This window comes from Ixodes scapularis, unplaced genomic scaffold (genome assembly GCF_016920785.2).
Source record: "Ixodes scapularis isolate PalLabHiFi unplaced genomic scaffold, ASM1692078v2 PGA_scaffold5__190_contigs__length_132052651, whole genome shotgun sequence".
Taxonomy (NCBI): domain Eukaryota; kingdom Metazoa; phylum Arthropoda; class Arachnida; order Ixodida; family Ixodidae; genus Ixodes; species Ixodes scapularis.
The window spans coordinates 6221496-6247403 of NW_024609880.1; the positions used below are offsets into that span (position 1 = coordinate 6221496).

The 25908-nt window shown below is 45.2% G+C and overlaps 2 protein-coding genes and 1 pseudogene across 2 annotated transcripts in view; 1 reads left to right on the forward strand and 2 right to left on the reverse strand.

Annotated features, from left to right (window-relative positions):
- LOC121837947 (phospholipid scramblase 2-like) overlaps positions 1-4244 on the forward strand; it is a 43211-nt gene extending 38967 nt beyond the window's left edge. The window contains exon 8 of the mRNA XM_042293859.1: positions 503-4244. Coding sequence (XP_042149793.1) covers positions 503-562 — 60 coding nt within the window. The 3' untranslated portion in view covers positions 563-4244. The remainder of the gene's footprint in view (positions 1-502) is intronic.
- A 7278-nt stretch (positions 4245-11522) lies between these two features.
- On the reverse strand, positions 11523-12658 carry LOC120836377 (annotated as a pseudogene).
- Positions 12659-13956: 1298 nt separating this feature from the next.
- Positions 13957-25343, reverse strand: LOC121838033 (the record flags this gene model as incomplete). Its single annotated transcript, XM_042293998.1, has 2 exons — positions 25329-25343; positions 13957-14697 (listed from the first exon to the last, which is right to left on the reverse strand). Coding segments are annotated over exons 1-2 (756 nt in total), but the record flags the coding sequence as incomplete, so codon positions are not given.
- Positions 25344-25908: the final 565 nt, after the last annotated feature.

Consider the following 25908-nt stretch of genomic DNA (forward strand, 5'->3'; position numbering starts at 1 on the left):
CGCACTATTCTGTTCCTTTTATGCATTTTCCTTTTTTTGATGCATTCCTTGTATGAAACCTGAGCGCTCTGGCAACATGTGTTGTGTCTCGTCTCTGCTCTCATTATAATGTAAAAACAGCGCAAACAAACACGGACGAAGGAGAAGAAACACGCAGACAGTACAAGCGCTGACTCGCAACTGAAACTTTATTACTTGAAAAAGGAAAAAGAAGAAAATAAGATAAAAACACGCACACCAGGAAGACCCCAGGGGTCTTCCTGGTGTGTGTGTTTTTACCTTATTTTCTTCTCTTTCCTTTTTCGGTCTTCCTGTTGTGTGTGTTTTTACCTCATTTTCTTCTTTTTCCTTTTTCAAGTAATAAAGTTTCAGTTGCGAGTGGCACTTGTACCGTCTGCATGTTTCTTCTCCTTCGTCCGTGTTTGTTTCCGCTGTTTTTACATTATGATCAACGAATACCAACTAGCCCAACTCTCGGCATTAATTCTGCTCTGATCCCCAGGACTACATGTTCTTTGAGAAGGCTGGCAACAAGGAACAAGACGGCCCCGGAATGCTGTAGCGTCTCCTCGACCCCGCAAGCCTACCCGGATACTTTCCTCCCTTCGAGACACGTTTTCTCTCGCGCATGTTCATCGTCTCAGGTGCCGTGTGCCCTCACTCTTTTACCACATTCACCGCCATGTTCACGGGTGTGTGCGTGATACTCCGCATCACTCTCGTGAATCACCTGCTGTCTCTCTGGGTTCTTCGGTGTGACCAAACATTTACCGTGACGAGCGTAGAGGGGAAAAAACCTGCCGATAGTTTCGGGAAGCTACTTCTTCGCATGCTTGTATGTTTATGAGAGGTGCTAGCAAATGAATGCACGTCGTTCCTATTAATCCAGTCAGAGTGTCTACCAATTAGAAAACCAGGAATTCGGCAGATCTAGAAATTGAGGAATTATTTCTACCCTGGTTAGCAATGAACAGGGAAATTGTGCTTTTCTTTCTTTTAGCAACAGAAATCTATATGTGCGTTTCGTGACATACGTTGAAGGCGACTCTGTTGGCTTGCTGAAACAAACTTCTGCTCAGAAACCAGAGTCTTGAGGCCACCCAGACATTCGACCCGAATTATCTCTCGAAACGTGCACCAAGATTAACTTCTCCCCCCGCCATCATTGCATCTTTGAACGGTGCGGGCAGCTCCTCCGCCTAATGGCCTCACGACGCGAGAGATCATCTTTCGAGCTTCCTCCCTTACTCGTAAATGAACCATTTCTGCTGGCCGTTCCTAGCTTGGTGGCCGAGTTCATTTTTGTTGCTCAGGCGAGAACATTTCAAAGTTCAAACTGGAGAAGCTGTCAGGTGTGACAATATTTTCAGATAAAAGCTGCACTTTAAGACACACGCCCTCTCTTCTTAGGGGTCTGTCGAGGAATTTCGATTAAGTAGTCCGGCAAAAACCCAGGAAAATCGGGGAATTTAAAAACATTCTTTTGGTAGACACCATGTGGTGCAACCTGGATGTTGAAATTCCACTCGTTATATCTTACTCTTTTTTCGACACTCCTTTCATTACTCGTTGAAGTTTTACCCTCCTAAAAATGAGTTCTAAGTGACAGCCCACATCTGCCAAACCAGTGAAACAACATGAAAATTGTGCAAAACTTACTTAGAGCTTTTTGCAGTAAGCAAATTGTATGTTGTTTCTTTGTACAGTGGAATCTCGTTAATTCAAACTCTCTTAATTCAAACTAACATGCGTGTCCCATCCTATCTGTTTCTAGGAAAGAAACTCCTGGTAATTCAGAGTTTGCATTACTATTCAAAGGTTTGGTCCCCCTCAGGTTCAAATTACCGAGATGCCACTGTACTATTCTAGTATAAGTGGGATGCTAGTATAAGTGGGATGCATTGAGCATTGCTTTACTTGAAGGGTGGGGTTCTAATTTTTTGTCTTTTCAAGAACTTTTACAATGAAACATGGTGCTCCATTCGTGTAAAATGTTTGATCTAAAAGTGTTTCCTAATTTCTGAATGCATTCTTTTGTCATGTTCCATGATCATTTTGCGTTACTGTATGACGAGCCTTGGTGATTTTCATTCTTCTGATCCTTTGTTTGCCAACATAAAATGAGATTCTTGTTTGTCGAATAGAGAAGTCATTTTTATAAATGAGAACCTTTTAGATTGGAATTCACTGTTTCTTTGAGGTTTACTGGAACTGAGCCTTCAAACTGCAAGTGCTCTCGAAGAGAAATTCGAAATCTTTCTGTAGTCGCTGGTCGCCTCCACGCTACGAGTTCACTAATATTTCCCCAAAACAGTTCCTGTATGAGAATCTCGTTTACGTATGACGGTCTTATTCGTTTCAGCATGTTTTGTTGGAGATGTTGCTATGTTTTATGTTCTGTAAACTTTCCTTGAACCAGTGTTCATCTATCTGTCAATGCACACGCTTCGAGCATACTCTAGGAAGTTGTGTTGCGATAGAACTTAGTGTGCAACATGGTCGAATGTGATATCTTGCTTTCTCTGAAACTATCTGGTTATGTCGTATGTCTGTCAATGTTGCTTTAAGTTTTGGTGATGCTCCGATACTGATATGAAATATATACTATGCCTGCCGAGCGAGAAATGTTACTCGCTAGCTTACCAGAGCGACCCGTCACTAGCATTTTGAAGCATCCTGCGATCTGGTATTGTTGCTTTACTTGTAACTGCTTCAGTACCCTGACCATGCCAGATGAACGTTATCCCGTAATGAAGGTGCTTTGATCAAGTTTAGTGTCTCCAAGCATGTGGTCTTCTGGTCTCTAGCCAGCCGCACTATCAAATGTTTGAAAAGCATCAGTGTGTGGTCCTCTCTGGCCAGTTTGCCGTATTGGATGCTCGATGCTCGGCTTGGCTCGGGTCGTATATAGTGTCCGCAATATTTGCGCAGAAGGCCAGACTGAACAAAATGGTTAGGTTGCTGTGAAATTGCAACACCTGCTTTACATGATGCGTGAATTGTGCCACGAGCTCCAGTGAGTTTCGCGTTGCTGTTACATTCGATGGCTGGCCGCTCAACCGACTTTCACCGTCATACCCTGCCCAAGCCATTGCGCAACCACGGCCGGGCTAGATTGCATAGCTGCACTCTCTTATGGCCTTCGCTCGTGACTGCGGCTCGATAGAAGTAAGGGTAGGGTCATTGTGACCCTATCCTCACTGCAGCGCATCAACTCCTCCTGACCAGGCACCACAATCTCCCTGTGTTGGCCTCTTCGCTCTGGGATCAAGGCAGAGGAATTTCCAGACTAGTTGTGCCCATGGAACATAACGCCGCATGCTTGCAGAGTCTTATGCGTAACACCTCTTTCTTTGTCTTCTCAATAGACACTAGTCTATAAACAAATGTTTTTTACAGTAGGTACAAAAATTTCATTTAGCACAAGGATCATGTGATGGGCTAGTTGGTTATGCATTACGAATTTAAAAGTAGCGCTAAAGACGAGGACAAGTAGAAGACACGGACAGGCGCTGACTCGCAACTGATATTTAGTGAAGAATAAAAGGAAGATAAACTCAGAAGTGCAAGGACATATACGAAATGAAAAGGAAGACTAGCCAAAACGAAAGCAACAATTATTTCTGACTTCAAAATTAAGAAATAAGAAAAAAGTATGGTAAAAATTAAAAAATTACACTAAAAAAATTTAAATGAAAACCTACTCCAATTAGATGAAAGAAAGAAAAAGAAAGAGGAAAAAGAGGACTCTGAAAATTAATCTAGTTATTTTATACGAGGAATTCGGCGCAGATTTTCAATCGCGGTGGTCGGAATAGTTGTCCAGGATGGCTCTGGCGGCACTGGAAAGGGCAGCGTAGTTGCGCCCCCACGCAGCTAGAAAAAAGATAGTTGCTCTTAGGCTGGAGCGAAGGCCGTAAGAAAGCCGCTTTTTAGCCCTGCCGTGGCACGACATCGAGGCAACAGAGTTTTTATATAGACCCGAGAAATTGGAGTTTATGTAGTTTTATTTTTGCATAGTTGCATAGCCCACCCGGCTGCAGAAGTCACGCATTTGCCCCGAAATGCAGAGAGAACTATTTTGACAGCTTGTTACGCAGTGCAGGATAGCATAGTTGTATCTGCCAGATTGATGTAACCTCACTTTCGTGTGACCTGCCCTTTGGACTTTGCTTTCTAACCTTTTTTGCTGTTGTCACATTGTACCATGTTTCGGCACAAATAAATTGGTCCATAAAGTGTTACTGTCGGGTTATTCTGAATTTACAAACCAAGGGACTCGAATATCAGCGATTTTATTGTTCACAAGCGATTGGGGGGGGGGTCCAGTTTTTCCATTCGTGCAATTGTGATCAATTCCAGCTTGCCTGCACCTTGCTGCATCCAAAGGAAATAGGTAGCTGCACCAACCAGCATTGATGCATTTTCCAGTGAACTAATTGGTTTTTGCGAGCGTTTTCGTTTTCATCTGGCAACCGTTGCAACTCGGTGAAAGTGAGTCATCGCAGTACAACCCCGATGTCCGGCGCTGTTGCAGCCATTGCAGCTGCATGATGACACCACTTCTACCTTACAGCCCTGATGCAGCATGGTTTAGTCAAGCTCAATGGCTTCTTGAAGTGCACTACTGAAGAAGATGAAGCATAAGTAATGTTGTTTTCCTGCTTGCTCGTGTGAAGGAGTGAGAAACTTTTGTGGTAATTTGCTCGCAGATGCTTTTTATTTCGTTAGCGTGCTCAGTAGGTATGTTTTGTAACAAATTGGGGTCTTTTTCTTGTCAAATTCCATAAATCCTTGGCCTCATTGAACATATATGTATTAGAGAACCCAGAATATTTTTAGAGATTAAGCTTTTGTTTAGCGAATCATCCTAGTTTCAGATTTTACGAGATCTAGATCATGACCGAGGAAAAGCAAATCAATTTTTACGTTAAATATTTACACGGTTGGAGGTTGTCAAGAAGTGCCATCATGAATAGTATATTTGACTCAAAGCATGCCTTTACGAGTTGTGATGTTAAAAAAATCTGTATTTTTCATGTCGTGCAAGAGGTCTGCATAGTGCTAATTTACCTCTATTGTATATCGGGTTGGATTAGTACTCTACTTCGATTTTTCATTGATGGTAACACACTTGCAACAAACCTGCTAACCTCGTTTCAGTAGCACCAAATAAAACAAAACGCAAGTTTGTGTCACTCTTTTCGCAGTCGTAGAGGGCAGCTTGGGGTTTTCGTGGGAATCGCGCCGTAGTGACTACATGGATGTACATCAATGAAAAGTGGAAGTTTGTCTGCTTCTCTTGCAGGGGTTGTGGTGATGCAAGAACACCGAGCTCCGATTAGCTCTGATCGGAGGATAGTGGGTCGAGCTCAATGCTAGATGCCTTGAGGCCTACCCTCTATCCTTCCAATTGGAGCTCGGCGTTCTGACGTCACCGCAACCCCTGCGCAAGAAGCAGGCGAACTTGCACTCCGCATACCCCTGTAGTCGCTGACATTATGAGAAAAAGCAGGGAGGAGCTTCAGTTGTCCCACCTCCGGCGTAAGCACCTTCGGCAACGCCGGGGCGTCGCGTGCACCTCGTGCGGAAGGCCAGGCATCTGAAAGATGTTCCCCGTCGTTCCCATTTTGTTGATGACTGTGATGGGAAACTGCGCCGAATTCCTGCTAACTTACGTATGCAGTGCTCCAGAGCTTCTCCGAGATGCAGCGACGGAAGTGCTGTGCCAAATTGCGCCACAAGCGAAAGTTTGCTACATCAACGCACCAAAGTGCCGTTTTTGCTAAGAGTTGCGCTGTGCTTGCACCGAGACGAGTGAAGCAAAAAAATTAAAATATTTTATTGTTGATCGACTTTAATATTCGGAGAAGTGGGATGAAAGAAAAATGACACAAATATGTATTTCAAAGGATCCCTACTCAACATAGTTTGTTTTGCCTTGAGTTGGAGCACAAATGAAGACTAAAACGGATACAACCACGAACACAGTAAAAGCACAAGTCACGGGACATTCACTGCACTTGATTGGTTTAGCCAATGAAAGAACACATACAGGCTGATGGATGAATGTCATGATGTCGTGCACTTTTAATCATTTTTATTTATGGCCTCAAAGTCAAGGGAGCACCAGACGGAAAGCTACCGGAAGCAGCTTGGCATGCATGCAGGACGACCATTCATGGATACAACAGTGAACTACATATAAAAAGAAAGGTATGGTGAATAATAAAATACAAAAAGGGTGCATACTTGCAACATTTAACAGCATTATACAAAGGAAAACAAACAACAAAGTTCCATACACACAACTTCAACAAAATAAGCATCTATATACAAAGAGAAAATGATGCGAAACAAAAATTGTAACAACTTTTAACAGCAATATATGAAAATCAAATGAATGTCAAAGTTAAGGAAGTGCAACTAAAACAAAATGAAAATTATGTTAAAGTTGCATAGTAACCAATTTGGACACCAATATACAAAATGCAAATAAATAAAGTAAGGGGATGCAAAACATTGGTTTCCCCCTTTTCCTTAATTAGAAAACAAAATAACACAAAAAAGTGATTGACTTTCTATATTATAAATATCAATACTATTCATAAAAAAAACTTTCAGTCTTTCCACTCTGGTGAAGAAGGAAGACCAGCGAAGCTGTACTGCCTTGTACTCATAGGTCGGCATTTTAAGCCGTCCTCACTCAAACTCGTGATCACCATTTTTTCGGCAATCGGAGCTCATGCCCACTCACGATCACGATTTATTCAAAATAGGGTCATCACCCGGACTCGCCCTCACGGTTCAACACAAAACCAAAACTCATTCGCTGCCCCATCATCATGGTCGTCACGCTCACAGATCATCACGGTCATCACGCTCACAGGTCATCCCAAATCATCAGACTCGCAGGTCATCAGACTCACAGGTCGTTACACTCGCAGGTCCTCATGCTCACAGGTCATCATGATTCATCAGACTCGCAGGTCATTCGATTCACAGGTCGTCACACTCACAGGTCCTCTCGGTCCTCACGGCACTCACACTCACAGCTCCTTGCGGTCCTCACAATCGCAGGTTATCATGGTTATCACGCTCACATGTCCTCACACATCACGGTCCTCACACTCGCATGTCCTCACACATCACGGTCCTGACGCTCGCAGGTCCTCAGACTCACGGCTCCTCACGGTCCTCACACTCGCACAAGTCCTCACGCTCATCACGCTCACACAGGTCTTCACGCTCATCTTACTCACAGGTCCTCACACTCACAGGTCATCACGCTTACAGGTTGCTTTCTTTGTGTTTTTTTTTCTCGCAAGCCGTCGGTTAGTTTTCGCGTGAGTCGTGCGGCGGGGAAACTATCCCAAAACAGTAAACTTCTGAACCGCTTATTCAACATAAAAAAAATGTGCTATGTTTATGTTTATGCTCCGCACATTTCTACCAAATTTCGTTAACCTGAATTAATTACGAAAGAAACTAAATGCAAGCGGACGAAAGTGGGTGTGTTGAACATTCGCCTGCTGACAAGGGCGGTGGTAAAACACAAACGCGCCTTCCGACAGGTTACACAAACAACGTCGCAATGATTAGAGCATCGCCTCGCTACGCTGTGTATACCTCGCTCATTTGTACACAAACAATTACTACATTCATCACCCCCGTTTCTTTTTTTTTGTTCCACCCACACATTGTTTTACGGAGGTTTATGCAGCATATATATATACATATAGTAAACATATGCATCGACCTTTTTATTTTTTCTGTTTTGAGAGGGCGTTAATATTAGGTAGGGTGGTTTCACGTGACGTACCTCTGGTGTGAAATCTCGCCACAATCCCTGTTGGCAGTGGTGTCCGTCAGTCGTATGCCATTCTATGAGCAGAGGCCGCGGAAGCAGTTTTCCTTCTCACTCGAGTTGCTTCTGCTTTTGTTGATCGACTGTGCTTGCCGGAGTAGGGTGCGATTTAAGGAATCATCGGCCGGCATTGTTTTTCAGTCATCTCAGCCTTTATAAAATACTGTCAGCATTTATTACCTTGATACATGCAGCCGTCCTTGAATGGACCTCTTCCGAGAAGCGTTCTGCACACGCGCGAGCGCCCGATGCCAAGCGGTGGAAGTCGGCACGAAAAATCGAGGAAATTCGGAATGAGGCTGTAAATCGACGATTAGGACACGTAATTGCAGCATATATATAATTGTGTTACACAAAAAAAGAAATTGGACGAAAAGAAAAACGCGACGTTTGGGTGGACGCTACGGATTTCCCTCTCTAAAGTCGCGTTGGGCACGCAACGCTGCTTAGAGAGCGAAGCAACTGGTAGCGTAGCTCCCATAATCGATTGGTAGCACAGGTAGGTCACTTCCTCGATTTTTAGTTCGTGGAGCCACCGCCTGGTGCTGTCGGTATTTGGAAAAGGTCCATTGGTTTCTTTTGGATTGGTTTGGCATGGCTTTGCTTGGTTTGGTTTGGAGTGGTTCGGGGCTGTCCCCATGCGTCTCTTTGTCAGGCTATATCAATTCTTCGACAGTCGATGCTCGACAGAGCATGCTACGTTTCGTGGACACTCTTTTTTTACTCGTATGTCTAGACGACATTTCTCTTTCTCTCTCTTTCATTGACGCGGCGTTGGCTTCTTGACGTCTTTCGTTCTTCGCATGTTCGCAGCGCACTTATACGGCAGGGTGGCCAGATACGGCCGAGCGAATAAGCAAATAGTCATCCCCAACCAAGCCCAAAAAAGGCGTGACCTTCGTGAAGAACCCTCAAAAAAGCGGAAGTTCAATAAATGTATGCGTTCTTGAAAATAGTTTATTAATAATAAAATGAGGAAGGGAACTGGCTTAAATACGAAGGCGAACTCGCTCAAATACGAAGTCAGGGTGCCATGCCACAATCCGCTGGATAGTGGCATGGCACGCTGAGTAACATGCCAGCTTGAGCTCCAGTTCTGGTATCGAAGTCGGGGTGCCATGCCACTATCCGCCGGATAGTGGCATGGCACGCTGAGTAACATGCCAGCTTGAGCTTTGACTACCATAGGTTTAGCCTATGGTAGTCAAACGTGCACTGGAAACTGGCCAAGAGAGTTCCTCACGTGTTGTTTTGTTGCCATGTGCTGAACGAGGCTGGCATGATGAGCGCGGGTCTCGCACTTGCACGCTGCTTTTTTATCGTCTGCGGTGACTGGTCGCAGCCAGTCCTTAAGCTGTGTTTCCTTTTCCCACTGTTTACAATATCTTTTGGCATACTTCGACCACTTCGAAGCCATTTTGCGCAAAATACAATGGCAAGACACGACGACCGCGACTGCTGACTGGCAAGATGGGCAAGGCGCCAAAACTTTTGTGAATGGATAGTAATTGTTTTGTACTTTGTGACGGACGGTAGCTTGCGCCACGTAACTGCGGCGCCAAACGGTCATGTTGTTTTTTGCGTTTTAACGACAAACGCACTGTCAATGAGCCATGACGAGCAATAAAATAATATTTGCGGAAAAAACGCGAATAAGCCCAAAAAACACGACAAGCGACTGGAAAAATCTACCAGCGACTTGGTGAAAAAAAAAGCCCAAATCCGCTTATAAGCAGAACTGGCCACCCTGGTATACAGTGTCAGCTACGAACATAGAGATCATACATGGCTACGGACGGCCGCAGGTGGCACAAGCGCAAATGCTTCTCACCTTTTGTATGCAGTGCGCTGTGCGCTTACGTTGCTGGAGTGGTCCGTGCGGCGTGGCAATCTTTTGGATATGTTTGGCCCACGGTGGCTGTAACCGTAGTTTGTCCGTTTGGGCGTGTGCTCGGCCTGTCTAGCGGATATTTGTTTATGTAAGAGGAGAGTGCCCTATGAAGCTAAGGCTGAGCACTCGGCAACGAGACGGCCAGACGTAATTGTTGCTTTCTGTCATGTTTTTGGCTGCGTGCACACTTGAAGCTTGCGAGATGCTGAATCGTTTCAAACTTTTTCTAAAAGGGATGTTTCTCGTTTTCTCGACACAGTAATGGACTCGTATACCGCTTATATTTTTATAGGCTCATGTGAGGCTTATTTTGTCCCCAGTAATGCACGCAAAATACCAAAACTGATGTTTTGCATTCTCGTCTAGCTAGTGTTCCGAAAAAGGTAGTGACGTAGAGGTTAACCTATCGGTTTCAGTAGTCTTTAAGAGTTGATGAATGAGGTATTGACATTGTGGTAGCTTGTAGAGTCGGAGCTTGTGGAGATCTATCGTCTACGTCGTCTTTGCCATTGGGCAGCTGACCGATTCTAATTGCTCGAGCTCTTGCTGGAAGCGCAATCCTATTTATAGTATTCAACGGTGCTCATCCGTGTGTATTGAAGTGAACATTTCAGGCCCGACATATCAATAGTTTATTGTTATCAACCAGGAAAACGCAATATCTGTAAACACCTCCCGACAAAGAAAGAAAACAAGACTCGCCTTTCGCTTTGACCAATAGACCGATCTGAACAACCATGTCACGTCGTTCGTGTCGTTTCTGTCTTTCTGGTAGCTGGGAACGCAGATGTTTGAACCGGCCTTTATGCTCCTACTTTGATGTTACGCTTGAATGTCACGAAAAATCGGTCTTCCCGCCTTTTCGAGGTGTCGCCACGGGTAGGACCAGGTAGAACTACTAGCGGGGTCTGTTTAAATGATTTGTTCGGCACACAAGCGTCAGTATGTCAGTATACAGGTTATGACTTTGTCAACACTGCCTGCAGCCTATTCCAATTGTAAAATAAAATATCGAAGGCGCTTTCATGTTTTAAGTGTGCGTGCTTGCACGACACGAGGTGTCACAGCTTTGCGACCGCAACACCTCACGCGGACACAATGTCCGCCCATATCGAAACTGAACTGGGCGGTGTTTTTAAATACAACATATAGCATTATTTCGCGCATTTAGTTCCCGGAAATTAGCAGCACATTTGGGAAGTTGAAGTTGAGTGGTATTTGTTTTCATAACTCGCGCAAATTATGACAAACGGTTTCTCTAGTCATTTAGTTGCACATTAACAAGATATATTATAATTTATGTTACATAATCATCAAAACCGCGGCGTTTCTGTAATCATCGGTTCGAGACAGATTCTCTGTCGCTCAGTTAACAAGTATTCATTCAACGCCGTAGCGCACTTCACAGACCCGCTGATCAATCTTGCCCTCTGCTATACCATTGTAAAATTTCATTACGGGCTTGAATCATCGCCATTTGTGTCATAGGCCTTCAAGCGCGATAAGGAGTGTTTCAGAATTGAATTGTAAAAAGTTGGTTATCAAGTATATTCTTTTTTTTTTTAGAAGAAATTCTTACCTGACTTCGAGTACCCATGCATTCAACCATACTAACGTAAAAACGCAACATGAGTAAACAACGGGCAAGGGGAGCAAGGGGAGCACAGCGTCATGCACGAAGCCCGAGAGCTCGGGCAATTGGCGCCTCGGAGTCGCATACAGCCGGCGCGTTGGCAACCCGGCCGTGGCCGTGGTGGTGGTGGTGAATACGTTTATTTAAAGAGAAAAAAAATATATATCTCTGGAGACTCGAAGTTTTCATGACGCGGTGGCCTCAAGGCTTGGCATCGTCTCCTCGGTTAAAGGTGTTAGATGGAGTTTCCCAGGTCTCCCTCAGAAATATACTCTAAGAGAGATCTGAGGATCCTGGTCTTGCGTGAGGTGTCGCCCGCTGGGTGCGTCCAGTCCTGCAGTTTTGAAGGTCTTTCGTCATTCGCCATCTTACTGAAGATGAGTGTTCTGAGGGTGGAGAGGGCCACACATTCCCAGAGTATGTGTTTAAGTCTGGGAATGGATTCCTCGGCTTGACACCGCTGGCATTTGGGGTCGGGAGGGACAGCGTAGGGTTGTTGTTTCTTAAGTCTTGCCAGGTCCATTTGGTATCTGAACCTGGGTGTGACTGCTCCTCCTGTGCGTATGCGGCGGAGGATCACCGATTCTTTTCTCTTGAATTCTTCCCTAGGGAAAGGATGTTGTTCTGGGGTCCATGATCTTGCCAGAAGATGTTTTCGTGTCTTCTAGGCTAACCTGAGTTCCTCCCTTGGATCGTATGGGGGAAGCTCAGAGTCTTGTTGCTGTGGTGTTGAGCCTGCCGTGGAGGACTGAGACAACAGGGACGGTTGTGTGAGATTCCTCATCGCCTGCTGTGCAGCCTCATGGGCTAGCTCGTTGCCCGAAATGCCTTCGTGCCCGGGAGTCCACTTGACATTAATTTGAATTTTCTTGGATCTGTATAGTGAGATTGCGAAGGCGAAGATAGCGTCAATGGTGGGGCTAGAAGAGGACCTGTATTTCTTGAGTTCTCTGATGGTGTCTTGCGAGTCGGTATAGACGATTAGCTGTTGTTCGTCTTGTAGATGGGGTACTGCCCCTCGGATGGCTTGCAACACCGCCTCCCGTTCGGCGAAGCCCGGCGTGTGGTGGCCTCGAGGGTTACCTTGAGTCTCTGTCCAGGTCGCATTCCCTTGGATGTATGTGGCTGCTGTTGCCCAACCCATAGAAGAAATGCTGGCGTCCACATAGGCGATCATGTTTTTTTCGTCTTCAACAAGCTTAGCCAGCTCCTTCTTGTGCATGTGAGCGTAGTGTTCTCGTCTTTTCTTGTGCCGCGCAGCGTCCATGTTTCTTGGGAGAGGTTTGCACCAGTGAGTTACGTCAATGAGTTCCCACGGCGCTTTGCTCGGCGATATGGGGGCCTCTTCTTGTATCTCGATTCCCATGTACTTAGCAATTTTTCTTCCCTCGGTTGTATGTTGTAGACGGGATAGTTGAGCCTCCTTCTGTTGGTTCATAAGGTCTGTGAGTTCTGGGAGGAAGATGCACTTGCTTACTTCCTCTGCCGAAGTGTGGCGTGGGAGCCCAAGGATGGCTTTTCTTGCTCCGTTGATCATGCTTTTAAATCTGGAAAGATGGGTTTTCGTGAGCCGGTAGAATCTCGCCGCATAGGCTATTTTGGATACTAGCACTGCAGTCACGAGTTTTTTGGCTGTTTTTTCCCCAGCTCCTCCCATTTTCGTGGATATTCTTCGGACGAGATTGATACCTTGTTTCCATTTCTTGGAGATCTCGGCCAGCCAAGCTTTGCTTATTCTTGGCTTGTACCCAAAAATAATTCCAAGGATTTTAACGGAGTCTGCTTTTTGGACTGGGTCTCCCGCAAAGGTAAGACCTAGGTTTTTGTTGTCTTGATTGCGGCCGTAGATGGTTTATTTAGTTTTTTCTGGCGATGGGAACATTCCCACATCAGCAAGATATTCTTCAATGGTGTCGAGTCCCTTCTGCAAGGCGACAACTTGGGCTTCGGGAGGCCCTTGATGCGTCCAGATCGTGATATCATCTGCGTAAATCGTCGCCCTGAGGTTGGGTATTTTATAAAGTTTCCAGAGGACTGGTGCCATAACGATGTTCAAAAGTGTAGGTGACAACACTGCGCCCTGAGGAACTTCAATGTTATTTTCTTGAATGCCCCACACTCTTTGTCATATCCAGCTTGGATTTTGTAGATCCGTCCCGAGAGAAATGATTTCACAAAGTCTAGTTGTTTACCCGTGAGGTCTTGCTGCTCCATCTTGCCAATGACTGATTGATGGGGGACAGAATCGAAAGCCTTCTTTATATCGATAGATACAATCACTCGCATTTGTTTTTTTCCTGGGTGCATGTCCACGACGTCTGTGCATATCATCTGCGGACTGTCCTGTATGCACAAGTTCGGTCTAAACCCGGTTTGCGTTGGATGAAAGATGCCGAGGGTTTCAGCGTTGTGCTGAATCCGTGCGAGTACCATTCTTTCCATAAGTTTTCCCATGATTGAGGTCAAGGAAATAGGTCGGACGTTTTTGGGGTCAGTTGCTGGCTTCCCTGGTTTAGGTATTGGTGTGACCAGGGACACCTTCCATTCTTCAGGAAGTTGCCCGCTTTCCCAGATTTCGTTAAACCATTTGAGGATAACAAGACGGGTGGCCAGGGGTGCGTTTCTGAGCATGGGCACTGTAATTCCGTCTTCTCCAGGTGCACTCTTGCTTCTGCACTGTTGTATCGCCGCTCCGAGTTCCCACTCTGTGAAGGGGAAGTCTTCCGGCTTGTGTGCAGGTCCCGAATGGGTTGGGTGGTAAATGATTTCCTCCTGTTTCGTTGGGGGTTGTGGAAAGAAGATGTCTCCCAATTTGTTGAGAATTTCTTCAGTTTTTTCATTGGAGAGGAGTGCGATGACCGGGACAGGGCTGACTCCTTTCTTTTTTCCTGACATGGAGTTGAATGTCTTCCACACGTCTCTAAGGTTGGTTTTCTCGTCGAAGGACTCGCAATACCCTAGCCATCTGTCGATGGATAATTTGTTTGCGTATTTGCTTGCTTCTTCCGTTAAACGGTTGACCTTGTCTAGGTGTTTTTTCCCTTTCCCTTGTCGGTACTTTTCTAAGGCTCTGGTCCTTTTGTCCCATAATGCGAGGAGATGGTAGTCTGGTTCTGGCGTGTCTTCATAGACTTGCCTTACTTCTGTGGCAATCTTTGTAGCTGTTGCGAGTAGTGCGGTGATTTGACATGGTTCCAAGACATCTCCTTGTTCTTTGAGGTTGTGGAGCAGGCAGGGCGGGCGCCGCGCCGCGCGCCGCCGTCCTCCAGTTTTTAGTGTAAGCAGGCACACGGTACACGGCGAATTCTACGAATCCCGATGAGCCAGTAAATTCATAGGATTGAGACACGTGAGAGCGTCTTACAGGCGTCCATTCCACTGATCTCCACTAGAGGGGGCTGGATGGTGCATTGAGCAAACAGGTATGAAGCCACCGGAAGTGAGCGGCTTGTCCCGGAAGTGAGTCCTTGGCAGGCTTTGTAACCCTTCCGAGTGCTGGTTTGAAAAGCTTCGAGGTGCGCTGGATTTCCGCTTGTTCCCTCAAGAAAGCCTGCTTGTTGCGCAGTAAGAGTGCATGCGGACCCGAGAAGTATCATGGGAAGCCATTCAATGTAAACATTTTGAGATTCTAGTTGATCAAGTTGTGAATATGTCTCAAGTTCAAATGCCTCATTCTCGGGATTTAATCCAGAACGGGGATATTAAAACCCAATCAAAGACACAAAAAAGCATGGTCCAAAATATCGACTGAATGCACTAAGAAGCCCAGCGCACGCCCGACTTCCGGGACAATCAGCACTTGTCATTCCGGGACAAGCATCGAACTTCCGGTGGCTTCACCTGCGCCAGGCTCGGAGAGCAGCTAAGCGCCATTCAGCCTCCTATAGACCTTTTCCACAGGGGCGCCGCCATCTTGAATTGTCGTCACTTCCAGTATGGGCGACGACAAAATAGTAAAACGTTTCAACCTGTAACCAGTAAAAAAATAGAGCGGAGCCAAAACGAGAATGTGTGACGGTTAGGCTTATATCGTAAATGTGTTCTATTGGCGTGGCGACGGCAAAGTAATGTTTTCGCCCATACTGGAAGTGACGACAATTCAAGATGGCGGCGCCCTTGTGGAAAAGGTCTATAGACCTTTTCTGTGTACTCCCGTCCCCAGTCACCTAATAGGCGTATCCGGTATGGGCGGCGAAAAAATAATTCGTTTCAACTTGCAAATAGTAAAAAAATAAAGAGGAGGCAAAGCGAGAAAGTGTGACGGTTACGCTTATACCCTAAATCCCTTCTATTGGCGTGGCAAAGGCAAAACAATGTTGTCGCCCATACTGAATGTGACGTCAATTCAAGATGGCGGCGCACTTGCAGAAAAGGTCTATAGTAGAGATCAGTGGTCCATTCTGATGCCACCTGTCTCTATGCGACGCTCGAATAGGCTCCTTGCACTGACGTCACATCGCATACTTTTGAACACCAAGGAAAAGGAGGAGAGGGAAACTGCTTTTGTAAGAATTTTGAGTGACAGGTTAATCTTCTCTAATCTTCTGGGGGGAGAATAGCGACGCCTGTACAAATCCGGGAGGCAGAAAGGAGGATCTTGATAAGAGGGGAGCTCCTTCTTTCCCTTTTCTCTGGAGGGCATCGGAAATGACGTCATGTGCAAGGGGCCTATTGGCCCACTGAGTTATGGTGTACTAGAACTGGGCAGTGTGTCGTCCACGCCGAGAAGCAACGGAGGGAGGAGGTCGGCGCTGCGATGACGGAGCGCAAGGACGGCAGGGGGCGCTGCGGATAACAGGCGTGCTCCTTTCCGCTCGGATTGCCGTGTTGTACTGCTTGTGATTGCATGGTTCGCGTCGTCGCTTTGTTTTGCTGCAGTGTTTTTTTTTCTTTAATGATTGAGTGAAATGGATTGCGATCGGTGCCATTCAGTGGCATGTAGACAACGCGTGCAATGACGGAAAAACGGTGGGATAAGAGAGACAGGACGTGTTTTGTGCCGGGGCAGTGATTTACCCTATCTCCAATTCCTGGGGCCCGTGCCGGGCTGCAACAGTGGCTACCGGTTATGGCGCACCGTGAATTCACGAGGGCGCCCATCAAACCATTCGGCCAATCTTGGCCGCGACACGATCACATGGTCGTGTTGCCGCGGTGTCGATCGGGATCTCGAATTCGGCTCCCGACGCGCCGCTTTCTCTCCTAGCCACTGGAGGGCGCTGCAGGCGCCCCCGTGGCAGGCGAGGAGGAACCTCCTCGCCCATCGATAGTCCTCCTCCTCGCCCATCGAAAATGAGTTGCGCCACCTATAGTTAGTTGGAGTCGCGAATATCGCGACTCCAACTAACTATAGGTGGCGCAACTCATTTTCCAAAATGGCGGTTATAGTGAGGGTCGGAGATGCGGGCCGCTGTTGAGCCTGTCTAGCGTGCTGGCTTTACCGAGTGACACAAATTATTTCAGGTAATACGAGGAAGCTAGGGTATATGGGTGCAGGTCACCTCTTTACCCTGAAAACAAAAACGGTATTTAGCGTAATATTTACGCAAGGATGCGCGTTTTAATTTTGGAGCGAAACTGAAACTAATCTCTATTTTGGATTTAATTTCTCGGTATAGATTTTAATTTCAAATTCTTTCAAACCTCAAGAGGTGTCTCACATCGTAATTATTTAGTTAAAGAAGTTGTTCGCCGAAACTTTATTTTGTGACATACATGTTTCAATCCAGGCTGATATTTGTAGTTGTTAAAAAAAATCAGTGCTGATATTTGTGCGTTCTCGCAGCCTTTTCTTGCTCAGATAGTTGCCATGGGAAATAATGAGCTGCGGGCCTTTTAATGAGTTTTTGGCTATTTAGATGATTAATTGGTTTAACATCATTCCCAGCACAAGATAAGAGAATAATTCAATTTTTTACAATATGTCCCCAAACCGTATAAATTAATAAACGCTGTTCTCACTGCAACAACCCAAAGACGGAATCCGAGTCAGGCAGCTGAAGTGTGTGTGTGTGTGTGTGTGTGTGTGTGTGTGCGTGCGTGCGTGCGTGCGTGTGTGTGCGTGTGCGTGTGTGTGCGTGTGCGTGCGTGCGTGTGTGTGCGTGTGCGCGTGCGTGCGTGTGTGTGCGTGCGTGCGTGTGCGTGCGTCCGTGTGCGTGCGTGTGTGTGCGTGCGTGTGTGTGTGCGTGTGTGTGTGTGCGTGCGTGCGCGTGCGTGCGTGCGTGCGTGCGTGTGTGTTTTATAGCAACGCGTGACGCATAGGACTTTATATTACATCCAGTGTTTGTCTGTTTGTCTATCTTGATAATGATGTCAGAGTTTTCCCCGTGCTAAAAAGAAAGCCAAATTACACCTTTCTGGAAAGACTATTTTGGCGTATTTTCGTTATCTTGGCGTTAATTGGGGGCATACATTGCCGCGATTGGTATTATTAATAATATTAAAATTCAGATATTGTAATACGTAATTTTTTCAAGCGTTGCTCATGATCTAATTTTACACGCGCGAACAAATATGACAACCAAAAGTGTGCTAATTATCATCACTGGAGCCAATTGCAGAATTTTTAATTACCAAGTAATAAAATAAAAATAGTCCAAAGTCAAAGGAAACATTTTAGCTAATGTGAGAAATCCATGTAAAATTACATTAATTTCGGTTAAAGTATATTTTTCTATCAATGTCGCGACTTTTGACAATTGGCACAACGTAAGTCGCCGCCAATATCCTTCCAGACCAAATGCCCAAAAAATATTTTTTTTTAATTATTAATTATTTTTATAACATTTAGTTGCTTTCATTTTTACATTCCGTCGTTTCACCAATCTCAGCCTTTCCAGTTTGAAGGAACGCCTACTTGCTTGGACGTCTGCTCACTGCAGCACGTTTCGTTGGCGTTGGAAGCCAGTGAAACAGTAGTGAGTTTTAGTATTGCGTGTACGAGCGAACGCAAGTGCTGTGTGTTTGCGTTAGCTTTGCGTGTTCTACACTGCGCGTGCGCAGAGCCCGGAATTGCGGTCTTGGATGGCGCATGGCGATGAGGCGCACGCACAACGTGGGGCGTGCAACTCTAAAGGCTAGCCCACATGGTGCGCTTTTCTCCGCGTCTGCGTCGCGTCTGCGCCTGCGCTTTGACGTCACTTCCGGCGCCGGGACGAAACGCAGCGTTTTTTGGCGCATTCCGGCGTATCTGGAGGAGCCAGATATTTTGCGCCCACGCGTCGCGTCTCGCGCTGCGTCCAGAAGGCAACAACCAATGAACCGCCGTGTTCACTAGTTGCAAGGAGCGTTTGAATTTTCTCCACTGTTTTCGTCACTGTAGGACTGTAGTTTTCGCCACGGACCTCGCGACAAAGGCGATAATAATAATAATAATAATAAGACTTTTTATTTGCACATATTGCGATACCCACTCGGCAGCGTGCGAGGCTAGGCAAAAAGGTTGAGACCCTTACGCAGGTGGGCCTGCTAGCCCGCCGCCAAGTAGGGAAGCGGATACGGAAAGGAAAATAAATAAAAACACTCGAAAAAGAAAGATACACATACAAAAACGGGTAGCAGCCCTGTGCCATTCCGAGGCAGAGCACACGCACGCACGCACACACACACACCCGCGCGCGCGGAGTTTACAAAATTTGCACGCTCGCGGCCTTAAATAAAAACGGCTTTTAGGCCCCGCCAACGCTAGCAGCAGAGCGAACATGGGTAGTTACGTTTTTCCCCCCGCGGATATCAGTTTATCATACCTTTTACTCAAGTCCAGGGAATCCTCTCTGCTCCGCGGGAGAGGCTACGCTCCTTCATCCCAACCCAAAATTTGTTTCATGGCCCCTTTAAAGGAGCTGTGCAACGATGTTCAATTGGAATGCTTTTCTCTCTACACGAGCTTACTGGCACACCTTGGACTCAAGGATACTCACACGCAACGCCATTGGCCAAGAAACTCCTTTGTTGCGGTGTAATTTCAAGGACAAAAGCGATCATTTTCATTCAATCTCTCCTTTGCAAAATTTGATGACGTAACTCGGGGATCGCAGTACACCCAAGTGACGATATTTGAATGCGGTTCATAGATTGGACCCGAGCATTGCGTGGGCACTCGACTTGGGCTCGTGACAATTGCTAGCTCGAGAAGCATTCGGGTTGTGACGCGTGTCCAATCGCTGCAACGACGACAACAGCCGAGCCATAACAATGTCTGGAACTCAGCGCGTGTCCTGCGCTTTGCCAACCCCAGCGCGTGGCTATGATCAACACTGGCGGCATATAATCGGCTCCAGATCACGTGGCCGCTTGTTCTGGCTGCGAGTTGAGGGGGTGAACGGTGCTCGTTTTTCTTTAATTTTTTTCTCGGACTTCTAATGCGTGGGTTGAAAAACGAACGCGTGTTTCATAGGTCATTAACGTTAGGGATCCGTTTTAAGCAGTATTTACGCAAAGTAGAAAAACTGTTGCATTGCTCCTTTAATGATCGTTCAAATATAGTGTCCTAGATAGGATGCAAATCATATCATGGTGGTAAATGACGGAGTGCTAAAAGAGTAGAAACATTGGAATTTTACTTTTTAAAATTTAATAAATGACCTTGAAACGTTTGTCAGTAACTCAGAGATGGAACAGCTGGCTGACGTCGTGGAAGTTTATCGTAGTACCAACACGACTGCTGACTGTGAACTGCTACAAAACGAGGTTGAGTCGATTAGCCTGTTGATGTTGTACAAACTCGCTTCTTTTAAACCCCACCAATACTATGGTTGTCTCTTCTTCCGTACGGCAAATGGTATTGCTCATCCCTATAAATTGCACGAGTCACATATTTTAAGGTCTTCAGTTGTACGTTACCTTGGCGTTTTGATTCATTCACGCCTCGATTTAATAACCATGTTCGAAAATTATCAAATATTCCTTACGTATCCTAGGGGTAATTGCAGGCTATACCGGTATTTTCCTCGGTCGCACCTGCATATTAAACCTCTTTCGGTCGTTAGTTTCGCCAAGGTTAAAATTTTCTTCTACTGTGTGGAATTCTCTTCGCGTCAGTGAAATGCTAAGGTTAGAGTGTATTCAGCGAGGATTTGTAAGAATTGTCTATGATCGCTACATTTGACGGAAATCTTTTTTTATGGTGCGTGCGTTTCTTGGATATACTTAGTCGTTCACCTGCTTCGAATAGACGACTGGTGCGCGTCATGTGCATTTATATAAACTGCTCAAGGCTGTTTTGGACTACACCCTGTTGTTGAATAAAATATTACTTCATGTTCCCCAGCGGGAAAACAGTATACGGTTTATTTTTACCCACCTAACTTAAAAGCCAGTCTTCCTCTGACTCGGATGCAGAACATGTATGACAAGTGTTTTCACCCTGACATGAACCTTTTCACTACCATTGCATGTTTTCTTTTTTAAAAAGTGTAATTTGAGGCTAACTTTGTAGTGTGCAAATATTTTCGTATGATTCTCTTTCACTTTGTTCAAGTGTAACGCTCCTAGGGCCTTGCCAGCTGTTTGGGGCGCAACAAAACACAGATTGATTTATTGATTGATTTTTAATAAAGGACAATGATTCCAAAATGGCATATAGCTTAGAATTTTGTAAAAAACGTTTCACGACCCTTTTAATCTTTCACTACTAAAGACGTTTAGAACCTGGTGTATTCCGGTAAACCCGAAGGTGCAATAATCGTCATGCCTTTTGGCAGTATGGTGCTTGCACTTCTTGGAACCCAATCTGCTCTAAGAGATTGAATCAGTAGGCTCTAAGATAATGTTGCTAGCACACTTCGTATATTAGAAAAGAGACGGGCAGAGAGGATTACCTCCTTGCAGGTGTTATAGTTTACGAGAAAAGCTTGAACTCACAGGGTGTAGTGACTTCACAGCAAGGGAGTATTTCTGCATGCATGCAAGTGCCTTTCGTCGATACTCCTCCTCATCCTGGTAGAAGATGTCATGAAGAAAAAAGTGATGCTGACGTTATAAAGTTTAATTGTTTTTTTTTTTTTTTTTATTTTCGCAGATGCATAAGCTCCGCGGCATTTCTATTTATTGAAAGCTTCGTAGGACGGAGAATACACAACTAGGTATATGAAATTTATTGCGTTAAACAACTAACGAAAAAAGTGTAGAGAAATCACGAAATAAAAAAGAAACAACATTGCTCTAGTTCAGTGCTTTATTACTTACTTGCTTATTTATTTAAAAAGAAACTGACACCCCGAGACTTTTTGTTTTTTGCCAGGTTATATATTAAGGTGTCAGAAGACTACTAAAGCAAAATTTTGCTGCAGCGTCACGTATATCTTAATTAAACTAAAAAAAAAAAAAAAAAAAAAAGCCGCAAGGGCCCGGAACCGAAACCGAAACTTGACCGGGGAGGAAAAAGAAATATAGGAAGCGAGCAAGCCGACCGTGTCGCGGCGGTCGCCTATTGTTCGCCGCGACCTGGCGGTAGCCGCCGCAGGAGCATCGGGCAGCAATGGCGACGAACAGCACGGCGGACAGTGTCTCCGTCGTGATTACGACGGAATTTAAGGCAGTTACGAGTTCGGAAGGTTCCTTCGGAAGCCGGTGCCGCCGGCTCAGAATCATCGCGAAGTAATGGCAGCGAACAGCACAGAGGACAGTGGGCGACTAAGAATCCGGAAAGCTTCTTCGGTAGCCGGTGCAGAATCATCGGGGGGAAGCAGTGGCGATTAGCAGCACAGCGGACAGTGTTCCCGGGGTGATTACGACGGGGTTTAAGGCGGTTACGAATCCAGAAAGCTTCCGTGGTGCCAATATGACGAAGAGAAAACTGTTTCATGAACCTGGCCGCGTGTGCGACGTGAAGGAGGTCCGTTTCGATCGACGGACAAGTGGATGTCACGGAGCGCCGTACTCTGCAAACAAAATTAAGCGCGCCAGCAAAAAAAATTTTGTTGGCGTTGAGTGGACTGCAGTAATTATGTACGTTTATTTCTGAATCAGCTTGACAATAACTGGGCGATTTTTTTTCGCGCCGTTTTGCGATTCTCTTTACTATCTTCCTGTAGGCTGATGGAAACATCCAATGGTAGGCTTAGGAGGGCGACCGCATTCCGCTTTTTGATTCCGGTGAAGTATTTGCTGCATACTTTAGAGTTTGCCGTCGGTGTCGATGCTGTTCCATCTTCGCTAGAAAAAAAGAAAGTTAATTGTATTATTAGTCAGCAGCTTAAACAAAGCGCGAACTGGAAGGTAAGAAACACCACTAACCTGTATGGACGCACAAGTCGTACCCAGGTCGCGCAGTACTCCGCCTCATACGGCTTCGAAGGGACGATGCAGTACTTCGTGCCGTGCGCGATCTTGCCGACCACGCAGCACTTGTTGCGGCTTTCTTGGTGCGGAATAGCCATCTCAGAAATTACAGCGCTAACCCATTATAACGCACAACCAACGCAGCGACTGGCAGAAGATGCCCGATACAACGGACCCGTTTGCCGCTAGGGGCGCCCTGGTCGGGGATTGATTTAGATCCGCACGGTTCCTATAGAGGAGGAGAGAGGTGGCGAAGTCACGTGACTGTGATACTTTCTTCTACCATAACACGCATTTACAGCATTTTTGAACCCCCCAAAAATAGTTATCATGTTTATTTACTATTTTAATATTGTGTGCGTGCCTTCGATGACCTACGACTTTGATTTTATTTGGTAATTTGGTCAATACCTTAGAAAACGTCCCGTGACCACGGGGAAGAGGGAGTTCGCGACTCAGATCGGCCAGTTCTCGATCGACGGTTTTCACGGAAAGAAAACGAATTTCGAGCAGCGAATTCTGCTCTGGAAAGTTGAGCTCTCATATGTCACGAACAACTAAAAACCTTGGTGACCACAAATACCCTGTCAGTGTCCCTTGAAATACCCTTATATCCGGTTTCAGCTTTTTTCACAATGAATGGTATGAATAGAATTTATCTGTTATTTCAAAACAGTACGAAGCACTCAAATAACAAAGCATAGGCCACGCATAATTTAGCGAATGACAGGTGTATAAATCATAACAAAATTCTAAATATTATTATACTGTCACAAAGGCATAAGCATTTCGATAAACTCATCGGTTATCACGTTTGCAACGATCGCATTTATCCATAAATTCCGTTCAGCAATTGCAAGTTGTAAGGTGCAATTTACGAAAACATAAATATGAAGCATGAATCAATTTAATTTTACGCAAGTTGTCAACCCTGGAGTGAACTCGGTCGGGAGTGTTGAGAAAGGGCGTTTTTTCTATAGATATTTTTCGCTTACTCTCTCTCGTCTAGCGACATGGTAGCTATAGCCTGTGTTGGAAACGAAAATATACTAAAAATATTAAAATATTTCAATTTCCAAATACTACAAAAATAGCAGTGTGACAACACGAGAAAGGGTGATGGTTATGCTTATATCCTAAATGTATTCTATTGGCGTGGCAGCGGCGAAACATTGTTTCGCCCATACTGGAAGTGGTAATATTTCAAGATGGTGGCCCCCTTGTGAAAAAGGTATATAGCACGGTTCGGCAACCCATGTTTGCAGCGGGCAGAATCGCTGATAATGGGGCAGGAAGAGGGCCCGTTTGGGCAGGAAGGGGGGTTGTTGTAATGAGGGCTGCAAATTAGAGTAAAGATTGCCCTATGATAAAAGGGACGTGGAAATTGTCACTATAAACGCGATTAGCAGTCCACTTCAACCGGTGTGATAGCATTCAATTTTTTTCTGACAAGGCAGTTTTGAGGTGGCAGCGAAAAAAAACAAGGTCAATTCGCGAAGACTACGCAATCAAAACAAGGGGTGCTAAATTTTTGTCAGTGGGACTTCCTAGACCTTGATTGATAAGACATTTTTATGTTTAAAACGAGAGTTAACATGCTGAAAATATCGTGTTCTTATGGTATTCACTTTAATGTTCAACTAATAAAACGTGAGTTGCGTGCGCGCCTTGTCTTGCAGTCAATTCCTGCTCTGTCCCTTTATTCGGCCCTTCAATTATGCTCAAATACTTTCTTGATTTAAGCACATGTAACCTAAGATTTCTCAAGACCCCGCTGAGTAGGAGTTTTGATATTTAATAATGCCGGACATCAAAGCTAGCACCAGAGAGTGGTAAAACTTTCTGGAGGTGCAAGGTCATTTGTCATTCGCACACAAAAATGGGACTTTACGGTCTCTATCTCGAAACAAAATATGTTTGCCAATCTACATTATACAAGGACCTTGCTGTCAGACCTGCTGCGATCGTCCAAGATTTGAAAACTTTGGTTCTAGAATGCAATTGTAAAATTTGACGAAGACGTTCACTGGAAATACATCCTACAAATCATTATTTGTTCCGTCATCAGATGACCCGCAAATTGTATCTCGTAAGCCTCCGGAACCCGGTCGATATCTGTGTTGAGAAAATTTCTTAAATGTAGATATTGTTCGAGTATATCGCAAAGTCAGGGATTCAGACTCCGACCTTATTAATTTCGAGCACTATCATTCATACACTTCTTTATAAAACAGTATGCTCGTTCCTCCTAAACATTTCTCAGCAAAAAGAAAAAAGGAAGAGCACAGAAATTCCTTGCTGGTGTAAATTTTTGGTGTTGGGAGATATCGAGCTTTAGCACAAAAATGTTCATGTCTGAGTCCATGCCACCCAGAGTTCTTCATTTCTTTCTAATATTAAGCTCCGGCCATTAGGACGATCTCAAATATCAGCGAACAATGATAAGTCTAACAGCCAATCAGGATGAGGAAGGCTCTGCCTTTACGTAGGCAAAAGAAACAGAAAAGTGTTTGCCGCTTTTGTGTAGTACATGGCAAGTCTCTGTTCGCCAAAACCGTAGAAATAAAAGGCGCTACATTTCGTAATTATAAATAAATTTATGATAGCTACGACGAATTGGCGAATATTATTACAATGAAGCTGAGTAATTAACTGACCCTGAGGAGTGCCATTTTAAAATTAGCAGGTTCAATTACACCACTCTTGCAACTATTTATAGGTTTTGCACAGTGTTGTATGCATTACCAAAAAAAGTAACTAAATACGTTACTCGTTACTTGCAAATAAAAGTAACGCGTTACCGACCTACGTTACCTCAAATAAAAGGAACGCGTTACCGTTATCATTACTGATAAAAAGTAACGCACGTTACTGTTGCGTTACTTTTTATTCACGAATTAAAACATTTGCTGTTTTGACGTTTGATATGTGCGTAAGCGCCATAGCTAAAATATGTCCATGCGGAAACTTAATTACCCTCTCTTTTTTAGGGTTTCACCCGAATAGTTACAAGAAGAAACGCGGAAGTATATATGAAGCTGACTAATAACATAGGAAACGGGAAGCGAGACGCAGGCTTCGACGCAGGAATCTCCCTAATCCACCCGAAGCCGGACCTCTTTGGCCTTCCAGCCGAGGCGACGGCGGTAGCGAGGTCAACGAGGCGCGGGAGAAAACCAGTGGCAGGTGGCTTGCGACGTCAAATCTGACGAGCGCCGACGTCAAAGAAAAGTCGAG